Here is a 25,336-nt window from a genome sequence, read left to right as displayed (position 1 = left end):
GCAATATTAATTTTCCTTTGATTTTAAGGTTAGCCAGGTAAACAGGGCTTCTCTGACTTTAATCAGGGTTAGGTAAAGGAAATTTCCTGCTATTTAGATTTATATTCAACACTGATATTGTCAGCCTAACTGCAAATTAGCTTATAATTGGAACTTAACTGTAATAAATATAATAGTCAACATTCAGTCTTACAGTTAAAAAAAAAGAGAGAAAGCCAAGAAACACAGATTTCCAATTAAAATTCCTTTCCTTCCTCTGGCTTGGATATAAAGAATTACCAAATTTTCAAAATCAGAGTCTATGATGGATCCTATTGGTTTTCCACAATAATGACAAGTTAGTGATGCACTAAAAGATAAATACGTCTTTGAAATCCTTTCTTAATACTTTACCCTAAGACATACAACGTACAGTTATAATTTGAAAACTCAGAACTAACATTTTGAGTTTTCCAACTTGCAAAGTCAAAACTTAACAGATGCAGTCTCTCATAACTGACAAGTGTTGAGAAGGGTTTTTCTTGAGAAGCTCATCAATTTTGCCTAGGCAATTACTGGATTGGTATGGTGAACTCTGTATTAATAACTAATGAGGTCGATTCTCATTTTATGTGATTTATCGAACAGCATTTGATACAGACGATTGTTCTCTCTTTGTTACACTTTCAACTCCCAGCTCAGGACACTCTTGATTTTCCTCTTACATCATGTGACATGTTCTATCATCTCCTTTGCTTATTCCTCCTCATCTCCCCAACCTCCAAATCCTGGAGTGCCCCAGGGTTCAATCAGAGGACTTTTTCTCCTAGCCTCACTTCTTGGGTGATCTTATTGATTCTTTTGGCTTTAAAAATCATCTATACATTGACAACTCCCAAATTTATGTCTTACCTGGGCCTCCCTCTTTAATTCCAATATATCTAACCACATACTTGTCATTTCCACTTGGATATCAAATAGGCATCTCAGTATGTCCAAAACCGATTGATTTTCACAGTAAATCCCCATGCCCAAAAGACAAAACAAAATAACACCATGTACAGTTTTCACTTCTTTCAGTTAATGGCGTCTCTACTATCAAAATCTTAGCCAAAAACTTAGGAGTTATCGTTGACTCTTCTTCTTCTCTCATATCCACATCTAAACTATTAGCAGATCCTATCAGATCTACCCTCAAAATATATCCAAGATCAAACCAATTCTTACCATCTCCACTCCACTGCTACCACTCTGGTCTAAACTAGCATCATATTTGACCTGGATTATTCCAAGAGTCTCCCAACTGGTCTTCCAGCTTCTATCCATGACACACACCACTAACTCCACACATCAACCAAAGTTACCCCATATACAAAACTCTCCAATAGCCCCCAATATCTCACTAGAAGTAAAACCCAGACTATTAAATGTTCTCAAAGGATTATATATCTGACTTCATCTCCTACTAGCCTCAGCCTTGCAGCTGCCCTGTTTCCTCAAAAACAATAAACCTAACTCTGTTTCAGAGCCTTTTGTACTTGTAGAGTAGAAGAAATTCTACCAGAAATCCACAGGGCTTGCTTCTTTACCGCTCCTTTGGCCAGAGAGGTTTTCCTCCCCAACAACATAAAATAGTAACTCATGCAACTTTCACACTGGAACTCCCTATTCTGCTTATTAGACTGTTTTATTTTTCTAATAGCAGTTAACACTAAGTAACATATTATGTGTATATTTGTTTATTTTTGTCTCCCCTCACTATACTGCAAGCTTCATGAAAGCAGGGATGTTGTCTATTTTGTTTACTGCTATATATTTAGCAATGAGATAGTGCCTGAAATGTAGTAGATATTCAATAAATACTTGTTGAATGAATGAATAAATGAATTTGTTCAATGAACTAAAGGACTTATGACTCAACACCATAAAGATTAAGAAGGTCCTACAGCAATAGATTTATTTTAAAATTTAATTTAATGAGTATTTGCTTACTCTTATTATATGTTAGACTTTCTGGGCAAAGAAAAAGATAAGATACAGTCCTTGCCTCACTTTATAAGATATATAAACATTAACATAAAAGTTGAACTTAGTGTCAAAGTAAAGACAATAAGTATCAGAAGAATTCAGAATAGGAACTAAGTCCATGAGAACCAAATAAGAAAGGAGAAAGTATTGCCTGAGCTCTGGAACATAAAGGATTTATTTATTCATTGAACCAACATTTAATAAGCACCAACTTCATAACAGCCACTGCTTCCGACACAAGAGATACAGCAGTGTAGGAAACAGATCAAGTCTCTGCCCATGTTAGACCTATATGGGGGGTAGAGGGTGGAGAAGACTGAGAGTAAACAAATAAATGTTATGTCAGGTAATAATAAGTGCTATAAGTAATAAATACTAAATAACTTTTTTTTTTTTTTTCTTTTAAGGCAGGACAAGAGGGATATAGAGTGACAGGCCAAGGGTACTATTTTAGGTGGGGTCTCTCTGAGGAGGTACAATGTGGGCAGAATCCCGAACAAAGTGAGAGTGAGCTGTGTGGCTATGTGAGGAGAGAACAATGACTTAAAAGGTAGCAGTGATGTTCTATTTCTTAACTGAGTGGTGGACACATAGGTATTCACTGTACCGTGAATTCACTTCATTGAAATATCATAAAATTCACCCTTTTAAAGTATATAATTCAGTAGTATACTTACAGAGTTGTGTAGCCATACCAATACCTAGTTTTAGAACATTTTCATCACCCCAAAAAGAAACTTAGCATCCACTACAAGTCACTCCCCATTCCTACCTTTCCCTAGCCCCTAACAACACTAATCATCTACTTTCTGTTTCTATCGTTTTGCTTACTCTGAACAGTCACATAAATGGAATCATACAGTATATGTTCTGTAGCATACTATGTTCAAGGTTCACTCATACTGTAGCATATATCAGTAGTTCATTTCTTTTTATGTCTGAATAATATTCCATTGTATAGATACACCACAATTTGTTATCCATTCATCAGCTGATGGACACCTGGATTGTTTTCACTTTTTGGCTATTACAAATAATGTTGCTATGAACATTAGTACACGTGTTTTTGGCTGGGTCATACGGTAACTCCATGTTTAACTTTTTGAGGAATTGTCAAGACTGTCTTCCAAAAGGGCTGCACTATTTTACATTCCCAAAAGCAATGTATGTGGGTTCTCATTTCTCCACATCCTTGTCAACACTTGTTATTATCTGTCTTTTTGATTATAGCCACTCTAGCAGGTGTGAAGTAGTACCTCACTGTAGTGTTGATTCGCATTTCCCTGATGATTAATGATGTTGAGCATCTTTTCATGTGCTAACTGGCCATTTGTATACCTTCTTTGGAGAAATGTCTATTCATATTTTTTGCCCTATTTTTAATAGGGTCATTTGTCATTTTACTGTTGAGTTGTAAGATACAATTCCCCTATCAGACACATGATTTGTAAATATTTTTTCCAATTCTTTGGGCTGCCTTTTTACTTTCTTCCTGGTGTTCTTTGAAGCACAAAAGTTTTAAATTTTGATAAAGTCCAATTTATCTATTTTTTCTTTTGTTGTTTATGCTTTTGGTGTCATATCTAAGAAATCAAAGGGCTTAATCCAAGGTCATGAAGATTCACCCCTGTTTTTCTTCTAAGAGTTTTACAGTTTTAGCTCTTACATTTAAGCCTTTGATCCATTTTGAGTTAATTTTTGAGTATGGTGTGAGGTCTGGGTCCAACTTTATTCTTCGTATGTGGATATCCAGTTGTCCCAGCACCATGTGTTGAAGACTATTCTTTCCACATTGAAAACTGTCTTGGCCCCCTTGCTGAAACTCAACTGATCATAAATGCAAGGGTCTATTTTTGTGCTCTCAATTCCATTCCATTGATCTATATGTCTTCCTTATGCCAGTACCATACTGTTTTGATTACTGTAGCTTTGTAGCAAGTTTTGAAATCAGAGGTAGTGAATCCCACAACTGTTTTTCTTTTTCAAAACTCTTTTGGCTATTTTGGATCCTTTGTATTTATGTATGATCAGTTTGTCAATTTCTACAAAAAAACCAGCTGGGGTGGGAATGCAAACTGGTACAGCCACTATGGAAAACAGTATGGAGATTTCTCAAAAAATTAAAAATAGAAATACTGTATGGTCCAGCTATCCCACTACTGGGTATTTATCCAAAGAACTTGAAATCAACAATTCAAAGAGACTTACGCACCCCTATGTTCAGTGCAGCATTATTCACAATAACCAAGATGTGGAAAAAACCCAAGCACCCACTGACTGACGAATGGATAAAGAAAACATAGTATATATACACAATGGAATACTACTCAACCATAAAAAAGACAAAATCATCCCATTTGCAACAAGATGGGTGGACCTTGAGGGTATTACGTTAAGCGAAATAAGCCAGACAGAGCAAGACAAACACCGTAGGATTTCAGTCACATGTAGAAGATAAACAAACATATGGACAAAGAGAAAAGATTAGTGGTTACCAGAGGGGAAGTGGGTTGGGGGGGTGGGCATAAGGGGTAAAGGGACACATATATATGGTGACTGACAAATAATATTGTACAACTGAAATTTCACAATGTTATAAACTATTATGACCTCAATAAAAAAAAAAGCCTGCATTGTCATCTTAACAAATTAAGTCTTCTGATCCATGAACATGTGATACCCTCATATTTATTTAAATCTTCTTTAATTTTCAACAATGTTCTATAGTTTTCAGCATACAAGTCTTGCACATATTCCTGAGTATTTGCACATATTCCTGAGTATTTTCTTATTTTTGATGTTATTGTAAATGGAATTGTTTTCTTAATTTTATTTTTAGATTATTTATTCCTAGTGTCTAGAAATAAAACTGAATTTTGCATATTGCTCTTATATCCTGCAACTTTGCTGTTATTCTAATAGTTTTTTGATGGATTCCTTAGGATTTTCTATATACAAGATCATGTTTTCTGCAAATAGAGATAGTTTTACCTCTTCCTTTTTAATCTGGATGCTTTTTATTTGTATTGTTATTCTTTATACCTTTATATATACTGTGTCAACATTCTTTTATATCTAATATTTAATAAAAACATTTTTAAGAAAGAGTAGTAGTAAAACCAATGTATACTCAATATCCAGAGTTTTTCATTAGCAAGACTCAAAGCAAACTCTTTGTTAGATAATCCAGTGGAGGTGACAGGTCTCAAAACAGAAAACTAACATTGGTTTTACCAGGAACATCTCTTTGAATTAGCCTTAAAGAAGAAAAAGCAAAAAAGTACCTACTCCAGTATTTTGTTACCCAAGCAAAGGTATAACATATACATTTTTTTAATTTTAAGGATCTTACTGCTAATCATTATGGGAATAAACACAAAGTAATAAACATAAAATAAGAGCACAATAATATAATAATAAATATAAGTAAGCTGCAAAGATTTATTCTTGCTTTCTTCACCCTGATTAGAGTTCCCCATGAAAACATCTTTTGAATTTTGTATAGCATACTTAAAAGACGTTTATCAACAGCAAAGACTCTTAAATCACTTCTTTTTTTTTTTTTGGCTGAGGAAGATTCGCCCTGAGCTAACATGCGTTGCCAATCCTCCTCTTGTTTTTTTTTGCTTGAGGAAGATTTGCCCTGAGCTAACATCTGTGCCAATCTTCCTCTATTTCGTATGTGGGACGCTGCCACAGCATGCCTGACGAGTGTTGTAGGTCTGCAGCCGGGATCCAAACCAGCAAACCTGGGCCGCCGAAGCAGAGTGGGCCGAACTCAACCACTACACCACGCGGCCAGCCTCTTAAATCACTTTTTAAAGTTTGTGATCGTCGCATCAAGTACCAACTATTACTAGAAACATGAAAGATAACTCAGACTGACCAGTTTTCCTATTTAGTGGCTCTGTGATCCTGGGCAAGTACTTAAAAACTTTCTTAGACCCTGTTTGCTCAGCTGTAAAAAGAAGCTAAAAATTACCTCAGGGTATTATGAAAATTAGGTGAGATAATATGGGCAAAGCACCCAGTAGATATTTTTAGGCACTCAGGTAATGTTAGCCACCCCTCTCCCCTATTACAATCATCTTTACAACTAATTAGTGCTATTACTAACAATCACAATGCTAAATATTTCTTGAGCACTTACTATGTGCCAGGAGTTGTTCTAAGCAGTTTAGTGTACAGGCAGTCCTCAGTTTGCATGTCAGTGCAAGATCATAAAAATGACCAAGCAAGCTAAAACTGTGCAAAGTGATTAATGGGAAAAATGGATTATTCCATGACCTTTAAAAATTCTTGTCAAAATGTTAAAAACTTTCCTTGTTTATGTTGTTAAGTTAGCCTTCACTAAGTTCTTCTGGTTCAAATCTAGAGTCTTTCGAACAGTGGCAGCATCAACATTCTAACAATGGTCAGTTATTTCTTCCACAACTCCATTTAGGTTTGATTTGAATTTCACTTCTTCTAGTGTTATACTTTTTCATTTCTTTGCTGCACTTAAATCTTTGTACACCCATTCCCTTTTGATTATCCATTTTTGGAAAATGTCACATGAGTTTATGATCAGGAGACAAGAAGGTAATATAATTACACAGTTTGCTGTCTGTATGTGAACTGAATAACAGATAATGCAGTGACCAACCACCAAGAGACTGTGAAAGAAGTGACATGATTAGTCAATAATCATAATACCCATCTAATATTTACATAGTGATTTATGGACCTAAGTGCTAGCAGCAAAGTTTGTACTCTATATAATTATAGTAGATACACTGTGGTGACCGCAATTTGAGCTGTGTTGTTGGGGGACTGGTATTATTGAATTAAAGCACGGTAACTGAAACTAATGCATATTGGAACTATACAAAGCAAGAATTGCCTGTGTATTATCTCATTTAATCTTGACAATAATACTTAAGTAGTACTATCACTACTATTTTACAGATGAGAAAACTGGGACACAAAAAAGTGTCATTTAGTTACTAAATAACTAGCAATATAGTCAGGACTAAGCTTCAAGAAAGAATATTAACTCTAATGTCTAGTAAATGTAAATAGCCACAAGCAATGTATTAGAGACTTAGAATTCATTTTATCTACTAAGTTTTCTAAAAGATTTAAAGAAATACCTTTTAAAAAATCATTATTTCAGAATCTGCTAAAAGTTTAAACACACTAATGCAAATTCTCAACTTTAATTTCCTACCAATCAAAACAGATGAAGTTTCCTTCCATTTTACTTACTTCCTCTTGTCACTTAAAACCTCTTGTCACAGGACAACATCCTTTTCATCTGTATGTTGTTTTGAAGAGCACTTAGAATTAAAAAGAAAACATTCTTTACACTGTTTTATTTACTTCCTATTTTTTAAACCAAATCTTTGAGTCTGTTCATTTTGCTAAATAAATTATCTTTTCCTTTCCAGTTGATTTTTTTTTTTTAAAGATTTTATTTATTTATGTTTTCCCCCCAAAGCCCCAGTAGATAGTTGTATGTCATAGCTGCACATCCTTCTAGTTGCTGTATGTGGGACGTGGCCTCAGCATGGCCAGAGAAGCGGTGCTGGCCCAGGATCCGAACCCGGGCCAGAGAAGCGGTGCGCGCCCGGGATCTGAACCCGGGCCGCCAGCTGCGAGTGCGTGCACTTAACCGCTAAGCCACAGGGCCGGCCCTCCAGTTGATTTTTTAATATGCTAAATCAATGGTTTCTAGCTTTAAATATTAGTGATCCTTTTATTCATATTTACATTAAAACCAGACAATCTTTTCTCTCTGAAAGACAAATATATTCACTTATAAAATAAATACTATCAAACCACCAAGGTATCTTTTACACTTTACAAGTTTGGTCATTAAGGTCGACTATTTTTAGAATGGTTTCCTAGGATGTTGCCTTGCTCTAAGTCTTGACAGCTTTTCAGCTCCCCTTAAGAAAAAAAGTATCAAAGACACCCCTCAAAACATGAGGGATAACAAAATAACACTCAAACAGCACACAAATGGCATAGAGGTCCAGGAGAGTTGTGTTTGCTATATTCTTGGAACTTACCTGCAAGAACATTACTCATTAGAATCATCTGTCCTGTCACAAAATATTGTGCAAATTCCCAGAAAAGAGATAACAGTAGTAGTAGTTGGGAAGAGGGGAGCCAGTAACAAGTTAAATAGTAAATATGATGGCTATCTCTGATTACCTAAGTTTTCAAGAAGTTACAGGGATGCCTTTCGTATTGTCACAAATCGCCTCTTTAAGAAAAAACTTCTAGTTGTCTGAGGATATTGCATCTCACTCAAACCCCTCTCAATGGTTTCCCAGGGGTCCTTTCCTCAACAAACAAAAGGTCTTCCAGAAAAAACCTTGTGTCCTGTATGTAAAACAGCTGTAAAATCAGAAAAGCACTAAGGCCTTCCTTTGCCTAAACTGTTACTAACAGAGGAACCTAACCCAAAGTGGTACAAATGGGTCCATTCAGATTCTAAACAGAAATATCATTTTGACAGTGGTCTGGCAGCTAAATGCAACACAAAATGATACAGGCTATGTGAGAGGAATGCATGACTTCTGAGGTAACACTCAGTATTTTATGAGCTTGTTGACTGTTTTTTGTAAAATACACATTCTCTAAGTAATATAATTTAGCCTCATAGTTCACAAAAACTTAAAATGTGTCTTTACATAACCCTTACATTTTTTAAAAGTATCTCAGTAATAAGGCTGTGCCTAGCTTAGTAACTTTTAAAATATCTACTATTGCATTTACTCCTGTAGTTTCCAGAATATATTTGAGAGACAACGAGTCCATTTATAAGCAACAACATAAAATCTCGAATTTGCATTTTTATGTTGCTGACATTCAACTCCAAGTTTAAGACTTTGCAAAGTTGTGCTTAACAACTGGACAATAAATTGGAATAAACCTGAAGTTAACTTTCTATTCAAGCTACTAGGATAATGCTGGAGTATTTAAGTTTTTAAAAATAAATAATTAAGCTAAAACAAAACACAATGCTTTTGGCAAAAAAAGTTTCATGTATATTTTAAGTCCTTTTCAAAGGATACAAAATAATATTTGTAGTAACAGCTTCCATAAAACTGTGAAGGGGTGCTTATTTCAGCCCAAATAACTTGCCTCCATTTTGTATATTTTAACAGAGGTAAGAATAAGAATGAGGTTAAAAACATAACTTCAGAACTTATAATTTAGCATGGTATGTAATCTACTTTTGAACTAAAGTTAGTACAAAACCAACAGACAAAGAACACAAAATGTTCAGCAAATGTGCTTTAAAATACACATCCTTTATAAGATGTACAACATTGCAATACATAAGCAGAACTAGAGATTTATTAATTAATCCTCCCCTTTTACTTAGGGTGAGGAGGAGAAATCTTGAATAAAGCAGTGACTCTCAAAGCATGTACTGTAACCACGACAATCTGTAAGGGTTCTCCAAACAGTCTATAAACTACACAAACTCTTTTCCCTTAATTTCCTTACACTGTACTCTCCCAGTTTTCCTCCTATCTACATCTTTAAAAACAGCTTGGTGTTCTTCACTGTTCTAGTTTATCTATAAAAGAAGTCCTATTTCCCTTCTTCCCTTGGTGACCTAACTGATTTGTCTTCCTTGTCTCTAGTCGTATCATCCCTAAAATTCATTCTTCAAACTATAGGCAGAGACAATTTTCTAAAATGTGAATCTGATTGAGACATTTCCATTTTTATGTCATTTAATGGCCCTCCACTGCCTTTTACGTAAAGCCTAAACCCCTCGACACGGTTTTAAAGTTTTGCAGGATCTGGTCCCTACTTATCTCTCTAGCCTCACTTCTTACACATCTGCCCCCATATACTCCACTCCAACAACAGTGAATTTTCAATTCTATGGTCTTGCACCTTTTTCAGGTCTTTATAGTTGCCTCTGATGGGAACATTCTTCATCCTTCTTCATCTGTCTAGCTCATCCTTCAGATTCAGCTTGGACAGCAGGTAATCTTTACATACTCCTCCTACCAGTTCTCAGACCATGCTATACTTGGCCTAGCACATCACTTCTCACTCAGTGTTAAAATTAATTTGTCTATATTCTTTCTCCCTGCAGACTGTAAGCTTTCTAAGACCAGGTTGATTATCTGTCTTGTTCTGCTTTACTATATCTAGCATTTAGCAGATATAACACTAACATTTCATTTACTAATAAATTTTCTCAATTTAAACATCTTATCTCATATTCTTCAAAATAGATAAAACCTTCCAAAGCATTTATATAATATAATTTTTAAAGAAACAAATTGAAAATTTTATGTTAAATCTTCTATGAATTTTGGTAATTTAAAATTCCCTTTGTTGTTTTAACAGTTAGCTGCCTATAAGGAATAACTGCCAGAAGCAAAGCTATTATTCAAACAGACCACCACATTCCAAATTCTACTGTAAACATATTGCAACATCCTTAACCTCCTCGTAGTGGCCTCTTGCTTCTCTACAATTATCTTGAGTCAAAGCTGATTATTCTCCAACATTGTACTTACCAAGTGGGTAGAAGGCAAGGTCAGAATTTTCTCCACCGGTACTTCTAAACTACCTGTCCTTAAACTTTAGTTTGAGTAAGAAACCTATTGAAAATGCAGATTCTTCTTAGCTGCCTGTTGTGATTCTCATTAAGTGGAGTGTGGAAGCCAGGAGTCAGAATTTCAAACAAGTAAACTTGCCAGGCGACTCTGATGCAGGTAATTCTTCATCTACATTTTGAGAAACTCTCGGAGAGAACTGCTTTTCCATCCTTGTGCAATACTGACCCCCATCCCTCATCTCCTTGCTGGCCACCTTACCTTACTGCCCTCTTCCCTATCTTAACATTGTCATCTACCTTCTTTCCAATCAGTCCCAAATCTTTATTGAGGGCTTTGGCATATCCAGGTCTTCTGCTCTATCCCCAATTCTTACTATTATCCTGCTAACTCAACTTTTGCATGCCACTGGGCACACTTTCAGTGAATGACTCTATGTTCAGTTTGCAGCTCCTTCCCAACTGATATATAAGGTGTCTATGCGGAGTTTTCATAGCTCATCAAAAACACAGTCTACTAATGGCATGGTATGTAGTATGTTTGCTTTATTTTTTTAATACAAATTGTGAAATACTTAAAATGAAATAAAATTTACTGCATGAGCCTGTCTACCTATGTCGATGCAGAATGATAGGCTGTGGTAATAACTATCTGTAAAGGTGTATGATTTTTTTCTTTTCCTCATTATACTTGTAGAAAGTGTAAAGTTGGTAGTTTGATTCAGGTTTGGTAATTTGTAATTGCACAAAGGGTCAGAAAAAGTTGGAGGGCAGACAAAAGATATATTAGACCAATATAGTACAACCCAACCTATACTTTAGTCTCAGATTTCATTTGCCTCTTCACCTCTAATGCCTTTCATCTTTCATGCCCCGTTCTACTCAGGCAACCGAATTCCCATGGTCACTGTTTGGACCTTATCATCACTCAGGAAGTAACACTTCTGGAATCTTAAGTCTAATAATTCACTTTATGATCACAACCTCCTCTGATATCTGTTATTTCACTTGATCAAGATAGCAAATCTCCTGACTTATCTATTTTCTCTGTTCATCAACACACACACTCTCCCTCTCCCTCTCTCTCTCTCTCTCTCAAAATCTCAATCTCATTTCTCTCGCTCTCTCCCTGCTCCCCCTCATTCATTCAACAAACATTTAACAAGAACTTACAGTATTACTATCTTTCGGCGGTTAACTGCCTACCCTCTTGGCCTCACCCCCACTCCCGCACTACCTTAGTCTAGATTCTAAGCAGTACTGAAGTTTGATAAGAATAAAATCATGTACCAACTTGCATCAAGGACATGCTGAATTCATTCAAAGGCTACTCTTGTGGAAATATTTGTATGTATCTACATTCAAAAATTCCTCCTAGGGATCAAAAAATTTATCCATGATAGCGTTTTTTTATAAACGAAGGCACAATCTACAGATTATAATTAAGATAGCTAAGGCTTCAGCCTTTCATTAAAAATTATATTTATTCACAATTTTCAACAGGAATCCCAATCCAGAGTTAATTTAATAGATATATATATATAATAAACACATATATTTAAAAACTTAATTTGTGGTAATAGTACTAAGAATATATTCTATACTTGAAAAGTAAATATTAAAATGAATCTAGATTTGCATAGGTTAAACAAGCCTTGAAAAACATTTGCCATACCTCTTAAAGGGTCCAAGACATATATCTGGTAAAAACTGGTCTTTGGAAAAAGCCCCCATCACATCAATGTTGCCCCTGACTGCGCTACTAAATTTTTTCGAAGTCAGTAATGCAGAAATGTTACATCGTACTACTATATGGTGTGAAGACAAACTGTCATCACATGCTGTTCAAACTCTAGGGTAGGATGGTTGAAGTAGAAAACATTAAGTCCTTATACTGCCTTTATTGAGCTACTACTGTGAACCATAAACTGTGCAGTGTGTACACACTGTCTCTGCTCTAAAGGTGATTCCAGTCTCTTAGGAAAAGCAGATATATAAATGGACAACATTTACTGTTACAACATTGGGGTGAGGGGAGGAAATATACCCAAAACAGTGTTACGACAATTTCTACTCATATTCCTTCCCAAATCTTCTCCAGACTGCTAGAGTACGTTATCCAGACTGATAAGTACAGGGGAATGGGGAAACTACTTAGTTTAACAGAAGCATTAAAGAGTAAAACTGGGGCCAGCCCGGTGGTGCAAGCGGTTAAGTGCGCGTGCTCCGCTGCTGCGGCTGGGGTTCGCCGGTTCGGATCCCAGGCACCCACCGACGCACTGCTTGGCAAGCCATTCTGTAGTGGCGTCCCATATACAGTGGAGGAAGATGGGCATGGATGTTAGCCCAGGGGCAGTCTTCCTCAGCAAAAAAGGAGGAGGACTGGAGGATGTTAGCACAGGGCTGATCTCCTCACACACACACAAAAAAAGAGTAAAACAATAATAACAATAAAGACTGTATACACAAAAACTTCAACAACAACAACAACGATGATGAGGTATGCTGGGAAATTAAGGACACAAGATGTATCAAGTTTAACAGTACAATATCTCTTCCCTGTTCTTCCATAGAAGTCTAGAAACCTTGTTTCTAGTCCTGGCTCTAATGTGCTGGTTCGTTCTCTCACTCATTCACCAAACATTTAATAAAAGTCTGGATTATCTATTATGTGCCAGCACTGTTGCCAGATCCTGGAGATAAGGTAATGAATGGGCACTTTCTTGCCCTCACTGTACTTACAGTCAAATCACAAAAGCTTTTTGGTACAGCTAGTTAATATGGGTAATTCCATTACAACCTCAAGGGCCCTTTTCCTTAGTTGTAAAATAAAGGAGTGAGACTTGGGGAATCTCTAAGGTACTCCTATTGAACTAAAATCCTGTGATTTAACTCAAAATTTGTAAGCCAGGAATTGTTAAGACCCAGGAAACCTAAGGATCCACAGGCAAGATTCAGGGGGTCCTAAACTCCCTAAAACTGAATGCAAAATTTGTGTTGCACATATATGTACATATTTCTAGAGAAAAGGTCCATACGTGGAAAAACCTAAATCATGGATTTTGGTTTTAGGCCTATCACAGAAAAAGTTTCATTTTAGCTATATCTACTAAGGTAATTTCTCTAAATCTGCCAAATATAACTTAATTCACAAGAAGTTTCAACCATGTGGAGCTAACATTTGCTTCTTCTCTTTAATTCATGGCACAAAATTGCATATTTCTAACCTAATATTTTGACCAGCACTATAACAGAATAAATTATAAATAATATGTAAAGAGTACTTGACTCTTTTAAAAGTAAAAGAGTGATGTGTAGTCTTTAGAGATTAAACTGGACTACTCTTTAAAAAACAAGAATTACTTTTTATTTAGAAGCAAAAATAGTCTTGTTGTAAAAAAACTGCAATAACACTAAGATCATCATCCTATCATCTACATATATAGCTGCTGCCCCTTATCTTAATAAAAAGAGTAACAAGCCCCAAAACATTAACATATGCTAAGCTGCTGCCAGGGGATTTTTAGGACAGGTTCTTCGATTATAATCTCTATATGAACGTGACTGTTGAGTTAAGAGTCTAACCAGGGCCTCTTGTGGGACAGACTAAGAAGGGAAATCAAAAGGAAAATGAAACATCTGCAATGAGACACAAAACCAAGAACAGAAACCTTTACAATTTCACTGCCTGTGCCACAGTGACACCAACTGGCCAGCCAAGTTATGACAACTTAAAAAGCTACCATCTTAATTTTATACAAGACTTTATACTTTGAGAGTGCATTATGCAGTATGCATTAAGTAAAAGCCATTATACGATTTTAAACAACAAACGGATATAAAAGGAGAATGTACATAAGTAAAATACCTCAGAAAACTCTAGTTATGACCCAGTTCTACATATGAGATTTCTTTTACTAGTCTATAAAATACAGTCTACTGCTAAGCAACATTTGAACAAACTTTCCCTATGAACTTTTATCTCCATTAAAATAGAAACATGGATTTGAAGTTAAATGCAATTTCCATTTTTTTGCTCAGGAAAATAAAGGAGGGAAAGTATGCCAAAATCTAGCTAAATATATGCCTAATAAATCTTGAGCATCATTTCTTCAAAAGTCAAAAGATGCTTTTTTTATTGTTTTCACTCACAGTGAAAAAGATCACATAGCCAATTTTTATTTTAATTAAAGGATATTAAATATGTAAGAGACTCATGTTGCATATGTTTTTAACAAGAGCAGGTACAAATAGAAATAAGTTTTATCATATTGAATTTCTTAAGGGAGGTGAAGTGGATTGTACTGGTTGAAGTGGATTATTGCTTCTAAGGAGCCCTGCCCACTGGTAAAGTTCACATCCAATAAAGAGAGACCTCCAAGACAAGATCTCCTTTCTTCCTTCTCTACTTCCCAATAGAAAGTAAAATAATACTTCAGGGCAATCTCCAAAAAGAGAATTTGACATTAACCAGTGAGTAAACTTACAAATAGCAAGTTAATTAGCTTTGACTGTATAAGCAAAGAATCCACCAATATACTATGATTTAATTCACTTTGTTCTAATAAGACTCTATTCTAAAGTTAAAATTTGAAAGGATAAAAACCTTTTTTCAGTGCTACTCAAACGCAAATAAACATTCTTAACTAAAGGCTCATGAATAGGTTTAAGGTACAAGGCAACCCTGAAGAAGAACAAAGCTGGAGGAATTAACTACCAGGTATCAAGGTTGAAGCTAATACTTGCTCCATCTTCATGATACCTGGGATGGTCAAAGATTTCTTAAAAGGGTCACAAAAATCACCAAAAGAAGACACTGATAAATTGGACTTCATTAAAACTAACAACTTTTGTTCAGCAAAAGATACCACTAATAGAATGCAAAAGCAAGTTACAGGCTAGAAGAAAATATCTGTAATACACATATTCAAACAAATGACTTATATCTAGAATATAAAAAGAACTCTTACAAATGAACTAGAAAAAGGCACAAACCAAATAGAAAAACGAGCAAAGGACTTGAAAAGGCACTTCATAAAAGGTAATACCCAAATTGTCAATAAGAATATGAAAATATGCTTAACATCATTAGTCATCAGGGAGATGCATATGAAAACCACACTGAGGTACCATTATGCCTCCACCAGAATGACTAAAATTAAGAGGTATGACAACACCAAGAATTGGTAAGGATGTGGAACAACAGAATTCTCATTCATTGTTGGTAGGACTGTCAACTGGATCAATCACTTAGGAAAACTAGTTGACAGTATCTACCAAAGCCAAACATTATGTACCTATGATCCGGCAATTCTACTCTTGGGTATATACCCAACAGAAATAGGTGATTATGCACCAAAAGATCTGTACAAGGATGGTCATAGCAGCTTTATTCATAATAGCAACGGACTGGAAACAACCCAGGTACCTATCAACTGAAGAACAGATATACAAACTGTGGTATATTAAAACAATGGAAAACTATATTACAATGAAAAAGAATTAAATACTGCCACAAGCAACAATACGAATAAATTTCACAGACATTATGTTGAGGGAAAAAAACAGTCAAAAAAGAGTACATATTGTATGATTCCATTTAAATGCAGTTCAGGAACAGTCAAAAGCAATCTATGATGATAGAGTTAGAGTAGCAGTGATTACCCTGGGAAGGAGGGAGGTATGTTGCCTAAAGAGGGCAAGAGGGAGTCAGTTAAGGTCCTGGAAACCTTCTACTTCTTGATATGGGTGGTAGTTCCATTGAGCTGTATAGTTAACATTTGTGCTTTTTACTGTGTATAAGCTATAGCTCGGAAAAAACACCACAACGATAAGAAAAAAGAACAGGCTTGATGGCAGGTGAATCTCTAAAACAATGCGGTATATTTTTGTATGTATTACCTTTCTTGGACAAAGGTCCTCAGTGTCGTTAGACTTTCTGTTAGAACAGCAACTCTCTGATGGCAGGTACTTTGTCATTTTTGCTCACTGCTATATCCCCAGTGCCTGGTACACACCAGATACTCAATAAATATTTGCCAAATAAATTTGCCAAAGGAGCTCATACCAAAAATAAGATGAAGCAATCATTAACTAAAATCTTGGTATAATGAGTTATTTGAATTAATAAAGTTTATAAAGTAATTGGTAGAATATTTTCCCTATTATGCAGGTGTGTCTTAGTGTTTTCTAACACTAGAAAGACTAAAACCTGAAGTGAAAATGTCCTTTGTGTGTTCAGAATTTAAGAGTCTCTTTCTTCTGTGAGTCACTCTATATCAGGCCATAGGTGCTTAGAAACCAAGTTAAAGCACCTGCAATTAAAATAAACAAACCTCAAGCTTGAAGACATATTCGTTCCTTCTAAAGGACTGGTGAGGCAAAAATAAGTGAAATTCAGTGGAATTTTCTAAAATCAATTAAAATGATCTATCTAAAATAGTGGTTCTCGGGGCCGGCCCACTGGCGCAAGCGGTTAAGTGCATGCGCTCCGCTGCGGCAGCCCGGGGTTCGCTGGTTTGGATCCTGGGCACGCACCGACGCACCGCTTGTTAAGCCATGCTGTGGCGGCGTCCCATATAAAGTGGAGTAAGATAGGCACGGATGTTAGCCCAGGGCCAGTCTTCCTCAGCAAAAAAGAGGAGGATTGGCATTGGATGTTAGCTTAGGGCTGGTCCTCCTCATTCATTCATTCGTAAATAAATAAATGAATGAACGAATGAATAAATAAATAAATAAATAAATAAATAAATAAAATAGTGGTTCTCAACCAGAAGGGGGTTTCTCCCCACTCCTGGGGACATTTGGCAATGTTTGGAGACATTTTTGCTTGTCACAACTGGAGGGTGCTACTGGCATCTAGTAGGAAGAGGCCAGGGAGGTTGCTAACCATCCTACATGCACAGGCCAACCCTACACAACAAGGAATTTATCTGGCCAAAGTATGGATACAGTAGTCCCCCCTAAGACCCAGGGAATATGTTCCAAAACCCTCAGTGGATGCCTGAAGCCGCAGAAAGTAGCAAATTGCTATATGTACCAAACTACACACACACACATGCACACACACGCACACATGTTATGTTTTTTCCTATACGTACATACCTATGATAAAGTTTAATTTATAAATTAGGCACAGTAAGAGACCAACAACAACTTCTCTTTAGCATATTCGAATTGCCAGCATCACTACACGCTTTGGGGCCATTATTAAGGAAAATAAGGATTACTTGAACATAAGCACTGCGATACTGTGACAATTGATCTGATAACCGAGATGGCCACCAAGTGACTAAATGGTGGGCAGCATATACAGTGTGGGAATGCTGGACAAAGGGATGATTCACATCCCAGGCAGGACGGAGCGGAGTGGCGCAAGGTATCATCACACTATTCAGAACAGCGTGCAATTTAAAACGTACAAATTGTTTATTTCTGGAATTTTCCATTTAATACTTTCGGACCACGGTTGACCACGGGTAAATGAAATTGAGGATGGGGGGGACCTACTGTAACACTCAGATTGACACATCCTGATCTAAAATATCACCTCTGTTAAACTAAAATAAAAAATTTTATTCTTAAACATATGAAGTAAAAAGAGCCCTTTATTGTAAAACAATTCAAGTATCTTTCAACCATTACTTTTTTAAAATGATATGAAAAATGTATTTTTAAAGTTACGTACCTGTATCAAATGTCATAATAAGGGATGTTTTACGCAAATATCTCCAGAAACAATAATCATCACTATCATTTCTAGGACTATATTAGGCATCTTATTTATTTTAGCTCATTTTATATTAATATCCCCATGAAAGTAAATAAGATTCTCATTTATAGAGATTAGAAAACAAAATCTACAAGAGATTAAATAAATACCTGCCCAGGTTTAACCACTAGAAATGGCATAGCTGAAATTTGAACCTAGATTACCTCCAAACCCCTGGTATTCCCAGTAAAATGCATTAAATTTCAATTTAAAATGAGAAGCAGATCAAAATTAAATCACTTCAAGTTTCATTTTCTACTGAGTCAAGTATGCCACTTTAGAAAGTGAACAGTAAAGTCAGGAGTAGCCTATCACGTACCAAGGACACATCGAAAAGAGATTAAACAAAGCCAATTTTTAAAAGGATAATGTATAGTTAATATTTTTTCTTATCACAAATAAAATTAAGTAGTTTTATAAAGTTATATGCCAAAATCGTCAGACACACTCTTGTTCTAGTCATACAATAGAATTAATGATAATAACACTAAAGCCTAAATGCTTACTGGCCTGGAGCCTAATCTTGACAAATCACTAACATGACCAACCTAGTCATCCCTACATGGTAACATTAGATTCCTGTCATTTCAGCCAATCTAAGAAAACATCCCTAGACTAAACTCTATTACTTTCATCTCAACATTTAAGGACTTACCAGATTCTTTGTATTAAGAGAAAGAAAAGTGTTCTTACCATATTAAAGCCATGTTCATGAGAGTCATCAACTTCTCCATTACTAGTCACTGGAATTTCTGCTGCTGAATTTTTGGGAGATTCTTGAGCCATAGTAGACTCCTGAAAGAAGAAGAAAAGAAATGGTCATAACACCAAATCATAAAAGGCAAATATTCAAAAGACTATATGCATGTTTATAGCACTTAAAAGCCACACTATAGCATTTTTAAAATAATTAAACCTACCTAATACTTATATAATAAACATGATACTAATATAACAAAAAATGCACCTGGCTTTTAAAACTGCATTCACCTTAAATTTCTTCATTAAAAACAAGCTATTTGTTGTAGGTACCAGTGGACAATATTCTTGCCTTGTAAATAGTGTTATCACAGACTACCAACTTACAACTGGAAAAATATTATAGAAAGTCAAGCTTGATTATTTATTTATTTTTATTTTTATTTTTTTTGTGAGGAAGATCAGCCCTGAGCTAACATCCATGCTAATCCTCTTTTTGCTGAGGAAGACCAGCTCTGAGCTAACATCTATTGCCAATCCTCCTCCTTTTTTCCCCCCAAAGCCCCAGTAGATAGTTGTATGTCATAGTTGCACATCCTTCTAGTTGCTGTATGTGGGACGCGGCCTCAGCATGGCCAGGGAAGCAGTGCTTCGGTGCGCGCTCTGGATCCAAACCCGGGCCGCCAGCAGCAGAGCGTGCGCACTTAACCACTAAGCCAAGGGGCTGGCCCCAAGCTTGATTATTAATTCAACTAAAACAGCTCTATTTTTCCTGTTGTATATAATGGGCTTCTAAGTCAGCTTTTGTCTAAAGACAAAGTTTCCCTGATGTAACAAAATTTTTTAAACCTCTACACTAGAAGAACTAAGTTCTACGCTCTGGCTTTACTCTCCTAAAAGTCAAATAATGTTTAAAAATACATTCCTTAATTTTATAACCATAGAAAATATAAATTTCTTTCAGAAACTAAACATAGTTCATCAATAACAGAGTATCAATTATGGTTAGTACAAATTTTTCTTCCTCCACTGTGTGTTATTTAAAAAAACAACTGTGGCTACAAGTTAAAATGAGGAATTTCATACCTGTAAAGGATCTTAAAAATAATCTATTTTCCCTTATTTTAAAAATTAAAAAACTTCAGAGTAAATAAGCTAAACAATTTATTCCACTTTTCACAGAGAACAGGTGCCCTTCTCTCTTCCCTCCTCCCGGTTTTTTAACAAGTAATAGCTTTAAAAATGCATACACTTTCAACCGTGGGGCCCACTAGGCTAAAGGCCTTGACAGGAATACATGTTAGGAACAGAATCAACACCTAACAAGATATGTTCTAATGCTCAGACCTGAATCTAGCTGCTACCCAATACCGCACAGAATTACCAAAACCAAACCAAACAACTGAAGTGAATGTGTGTGCGTGTTTAATCTACAGACCTGAATCTATTGTCAAGAACATTATTATTAAGAGGTTCTTCGATTTTCTCGGAAAGAATTTTTTTAAAAAGAGATTAAAATAATTAAAACAGTGCTATATCTAACTCAAGCATTACTTTTTTTATTTATTTTTAAGGGGTTAAGGAAAGGTGATAGGCCAGAAAAATTTTTCAAAAAAACCCTGCACTACACTTTTATAATTTAGGGAATTACTACAGGCTAAGTCATACTACTGAAAGCAAGAATTAATGCAAATGGGTTTGTGGTCTCATCTCTACTTCTATGAAACATCAAAAGGCTTATTAAAATATATTGGATGACACCCAACAACACTTTTCACAGAGTGTGTTTATATATCATTAAGTAAGTGAGATAGAAGATACTGGCAAATATTTGAATGTATGACTGAAATAATCTACATAACTTAACACTACAGACCAGCAATTCTCAAACTTTTTGGCTTTAGGATCCCTTTACGTTCTTAAAAACCAGTGAGTGCCCCAAAAAGCTTTTACTTATGTGGGTTATATCTATTAATATTTACTGTAGTAGAAATTAATGCTGTAAATTTTAAAAAATATTTATTAATCCATTTTAAAGTAACAATTATAAATCCACGTTAACATAAAATATTTTAATTAAAAATAATTATTTTTCATAACAACAAAAACTTAGTGAGAGCAGTAGCACTCATTACATTTTTGTTTTACATTTTTGCAAATTTCTTTAATGTCTGCCTTTATAACAAGACAGCTGGACTCTCATATCTACTTCCACATTCAATCTGTTGCAATATGTTGTTTTGTTAAAAGTATATGAAGAAATCCAGCTTATGTGGCTACTGCCTTTTCAAATAATTGTGGATATATACTTCTTTGATACTATATCAAAACTTGACAAGCGGTAATTTCTTAAAAGTTTACTACAATGTGGAATATAAAACTATAATATGAACTTCTCATATCTATAAGATTAAAATCCATTGGTCTACCTTGTACTTTGAATGGATCTTTTACATATGCATGATTTGGTAACATCATACATTGGTCATTTAGAAAACACTGGTTCAATGGTTATGCAGATAATCCAAATATTGATGCAGTTCCATATATGATTTTTAAAAAGTCATATTTTTATATCTGATCTTACCAGAAAAGTTTTTAAGTACTGGGAAGCTGTCAAGCTCACGCTGGTGAATACAAATTTTCCAAAATTCGGGCCAGCCCCACGGCTTAGCAGTTAAGTGCGCGTGCTCCGCTGCTGGCGGCCTGGGTTCGGATCCCAGGCGCACACCGATGCACCACTTCTCCAGCCATGCTGAGGCCGTGTCCCACATACAGCAACTAGAAGAATGTGCAACTAAGACATACAACTATCTACTGGGGCTTTGGGGGTGGGGGGAGAAAAGGAGGAAGATTGGCAATAGATGTTAGCTCAGGGCCGGTCTTCCTCAGCAAAAAGAAGAGGATTAGCATGGATGTTAGCTCAGGGCTGATCTTCCTCACAAAAAAACAAAAAACAAAAAACAAATTTTCCAAAATTCTAATTTTTGCTTGAAAACCTGAATTTAATCACTGGCAACAAATAAAGTCAGTTATTTTATCTGAAGTAACAGGTTTTCCAATACATGTCTCCCAAATACCCAACTCTGAATATAACCACAGTCTGCCTGTCATTTTTCCAAATAAAAAATGATATTCCATAAAAAAAGCAGTTAGTTTAGCTAAAAACTCAATCACATGTGCTTTTCCTCAAGATAACCATTGAACTTTGTCATGCAGCAGGAGTGCTTTATGCATACTTCCCATTTCATCACACAGAATATTAAAAATACAATAAAATTTAAAACTTGTACTGCTTCATTTAAGACATTCTTAAGTGAAATTGGCACTTTTTTTTTAACTCTAAGTACATAGGTTGGAAGAATACGACTACCGTATAATGGGACAACTGCCTTGATTCCTGCTAAGACACCAGTTTTATCTACCAATTCTTGCGCACCATCAGTGCAAACGACACAACAATGAAAAATGCAAATAATATCTTAGTATTATTGAAAACAGTGTTGACCTTGAGACTCCCTGCAAGATTCTTGGGGACCCTTAGGACATAGAGACCACATTTTGAAAAACACTGGTATAGATAAATTGAACCAATGTTGACTGAAAGCTTGTTATGTGAAGGCACTCTACTAGATTCTAGAGAATACCAAAAGCAAATAAGGTAGTCACTGCTCTGCGGGAAAGTACCACTGATTCAGTTTGGGAGACCTACCACATTCTTCAGTAAATACCTAGAATAGTAAGTATCTGTCCTTCTTTCTTTAGGATCCTCTAAAACAAACCTACTGGAATAGTTAGAGATTGTATAAATCCTAGGGTCTTCCTAAGCCAGATTTGTATTTCTTGATAGCTCTAGAAATGTTCTGCTTCCCACAGATCCTCATGTTTATTACACTTCTACTTCTTCTACTTCTACAAACCTCTTCCTCTTTATCATGACAAATTTTATACATAATAATGTTTCTATTGTTGGACATAAAAATGAACAGACTGGGCTGGCCCCGTGGCTTAGCAGTTAAGTGCGTGCGCTCCGCTACTGGCGGCCCGCGTTCAGATCCCGGGCGCGGACCGACGCACCGCCTCTCCGGCCATGCTGAGGCCGCGTCCCACATACAGCAACTAGAAGGATGTGCAACTATGACGTACAACTATCTACTGGGGCTTTGGGGGGGGGGGGAAATACTTAAAAAAAAAAAATGAACAGACTATCTCTACGTCTTTGTATCCCCAGGGCAACAGAATGAAGATCTGAGCAAATACACGAATACTCTCCTTTTTAGTAAAGTAAGGTCCTTGAGGACAGAGACAGTCTTAGCCATCTCTGTATCCTCAGAGATTAGCCCAGGGTGTGGCAAGCAAGAAGTTCTCAATACATGTTAACTGAATGGAAAGGATATGAACTACACCAAAAGTCTGATTTGTAGTTAGGAAGGTGTTAAAATGAACATTATACATTTGTGCTCCACACCCACTCTCTCTCTTGTCCCACCTATGGAGTATGTAATAACACATTTATTACTTCTTGTGGATATCACTGCAGTAAAACAAACGAAGGGGAAATGTCTGAAATAGTAAAAAAATACGAATTATCAAATATCTCAAAATCAGTGGTTTATTTTGAGACAGTTACTACAAAAGACAAAACTATCAAATTGAAACCCTAATTTGGTTAGGCCAACGAAAAAAGAACTTCACAATAATGCAAAATCCTGCTAATATCACTTAAAACATTTCCCAGAACGCTTACTTATTTCCTTGCATTCCTGAATATCTTATTAAAAAAATACTGGTTTAACAAAGCCATATTTCAGAGTTCATCTTATCACAAACTTCAAACTAGCGAGGGAATTAGTAAAGTTAACGTCTCGTGTAAGTGGTGAAAGTTAAAAAAAAAAATTTCAGAGAGACAATTCCAAAAGTTCAAGAAGGGAAAACAAAAACTGCTCTGCTTTAGGTTGGATTCCAGGGGAAGAGTCTCTGAAATAGAAGTTTGCATGCAGGAAACTTACTGGAGTCCTCCAGTGAATCAGGGCACTAAGATTGACAGAGCTGCAATGCTGTTATAATATTACAGGCTTTTGCCAATCCCACAAGGAGCACTGAAGCTGAGATAACTCTATGAAGTTGCTCCAAATTAAGGCAAGGGGGCCAGGCCTTTGTACCCCCACATCTGTATCACTGATCATTAGATGCAGGCTATCCCCTGGGTAGGGATATAACTGTGGACAGGTGGCTCTCTTTTGAAGAGGTAATTCCTGGGAAGACTCAGCTATGAGCCCTCAGCAGGCAACACTCCTGGAATGAGGGCCTTGGTCCTAAAGGAGGTAACTGAGCCACTCACCATAGCCTGCTTATTACTATTGTAAAGTAGTACCTGCTTTAAAAAGATTTGAAATGTCTTGTTTAAAGGATATCTGGCTACTTTATGCATAAATTGACAGAAGTTCACTGATTTTTACTAAGAGAAACTCTTTCACAGTCTCCAATTAAGGGGTGGCCACCGATTGAACCAAAGAAGAACCCCTGACACAGGGCTGGCTGATGCACAGGTTACAAGCTAAGATAAGGCCAAGGTTAGAAAAGCATTGGCCAACAAAGGAAAGAGGAACTTCCTGAAGTGTGAATTGGGGATGCTGAGCGAATCAGTCAACTGGGGTGATGGGAAGACAACTGAGAACACAAGAAGAGCAAAGAGTAGAATTACATTGATGACAGGTCACAGCTTAAAATTCACAAAACTCTAGTTGACAAGTATTATCAAACTTGTGAGGGGCCGGCCCCGTGGCGTAGTGGTTAAGTCTGCATGCTCCGCTGCTGGCAGCCCAGGCTCGGATCCCGGGCGCGCACCAACACACTGCTTGTCAGGCCATGCTGTGACGGCGTCCCACATAAAGTGGAAGAAGATCGGCACGTGTGTTAGCTCAGGGCCAGTCTTCCTCAGCAAAAAAAAAGAGGAGGATTGGCATGGATGTTAGCACAGGGCTGATCTTCCTCACACACACACACGAAAAAACTTGCGAAAGTTTGTTGACAAAGTTTTATCTGTGTCTAGATCTTCCTCTGTTTCTAATTTATGACCTTATGACAATCTTCTGTTCTTAGATTGTTTTTTTTATTGTGGTAAAAAATGCATAACATAAAATTTACCATCTTAACCATTTCTAAGTGTACAGTCCAGTAGTGTTAAGTATATTCACATTGTTATGCAACCAATCTCCAGAACTTTTTCATCTTACAAAACTGAAACTCGACACCGATTAAACACCAACTTTCCAGTTCTCCTT

The 25,336-nt window shown here is 36.2% G+C and overlaps 1 protein-coding gene across 9 annotated transcripts in view; it reads right to left on the bottom strand.

The window, feature by feature from the left end:
• The window catches only part of ARFIP1 (ADP ribosylation factor interacting protein 1), a 133,620-nt gene that overhangs the window by 68,351 nt on the left and 39,933 nt on the right, over positions 1 to 25,336 (bottom strand). For 8 of the 9 annotated variants that reach the window (XM_058550207.1, XM_058550210.1, XM_058550208.1 and 5 more), the window contains one exon: positions 19,047 to 19,148. In XM_058550207.1, coding sequence (XP_058406190.1) covers positions 19,047 to 19,148 — 102 coding nt within the window. Of the gene's footprint in view, positions 1 to 19,046; positions 19,149 to 25,336 lie in introns of those variants that run through there. The other variant, XM_058550214.1, reaches the window with a different exon arrangement.

The sequence above is a fragment of the Diceros bicornis genome, chromosome 11 (assembly GCF_020826845.1).
Source record: "Diceros bicornis minor isolate mBicDic1 chromosome 11, mDicBic1.mat.cur, whole genome shotgun sequence".
Classification (NCBI taxonomy): Eukaryota; Metazoa; Chordata; class Mammalia; order Perissodactyla; family Rhinocerotidae; genus Diceros; species Diceros bicornis.
Note: the sequence above shows the minus strand (reverse complement) of the source record. Positions and strands in the feature narration are given on the sequence as shown.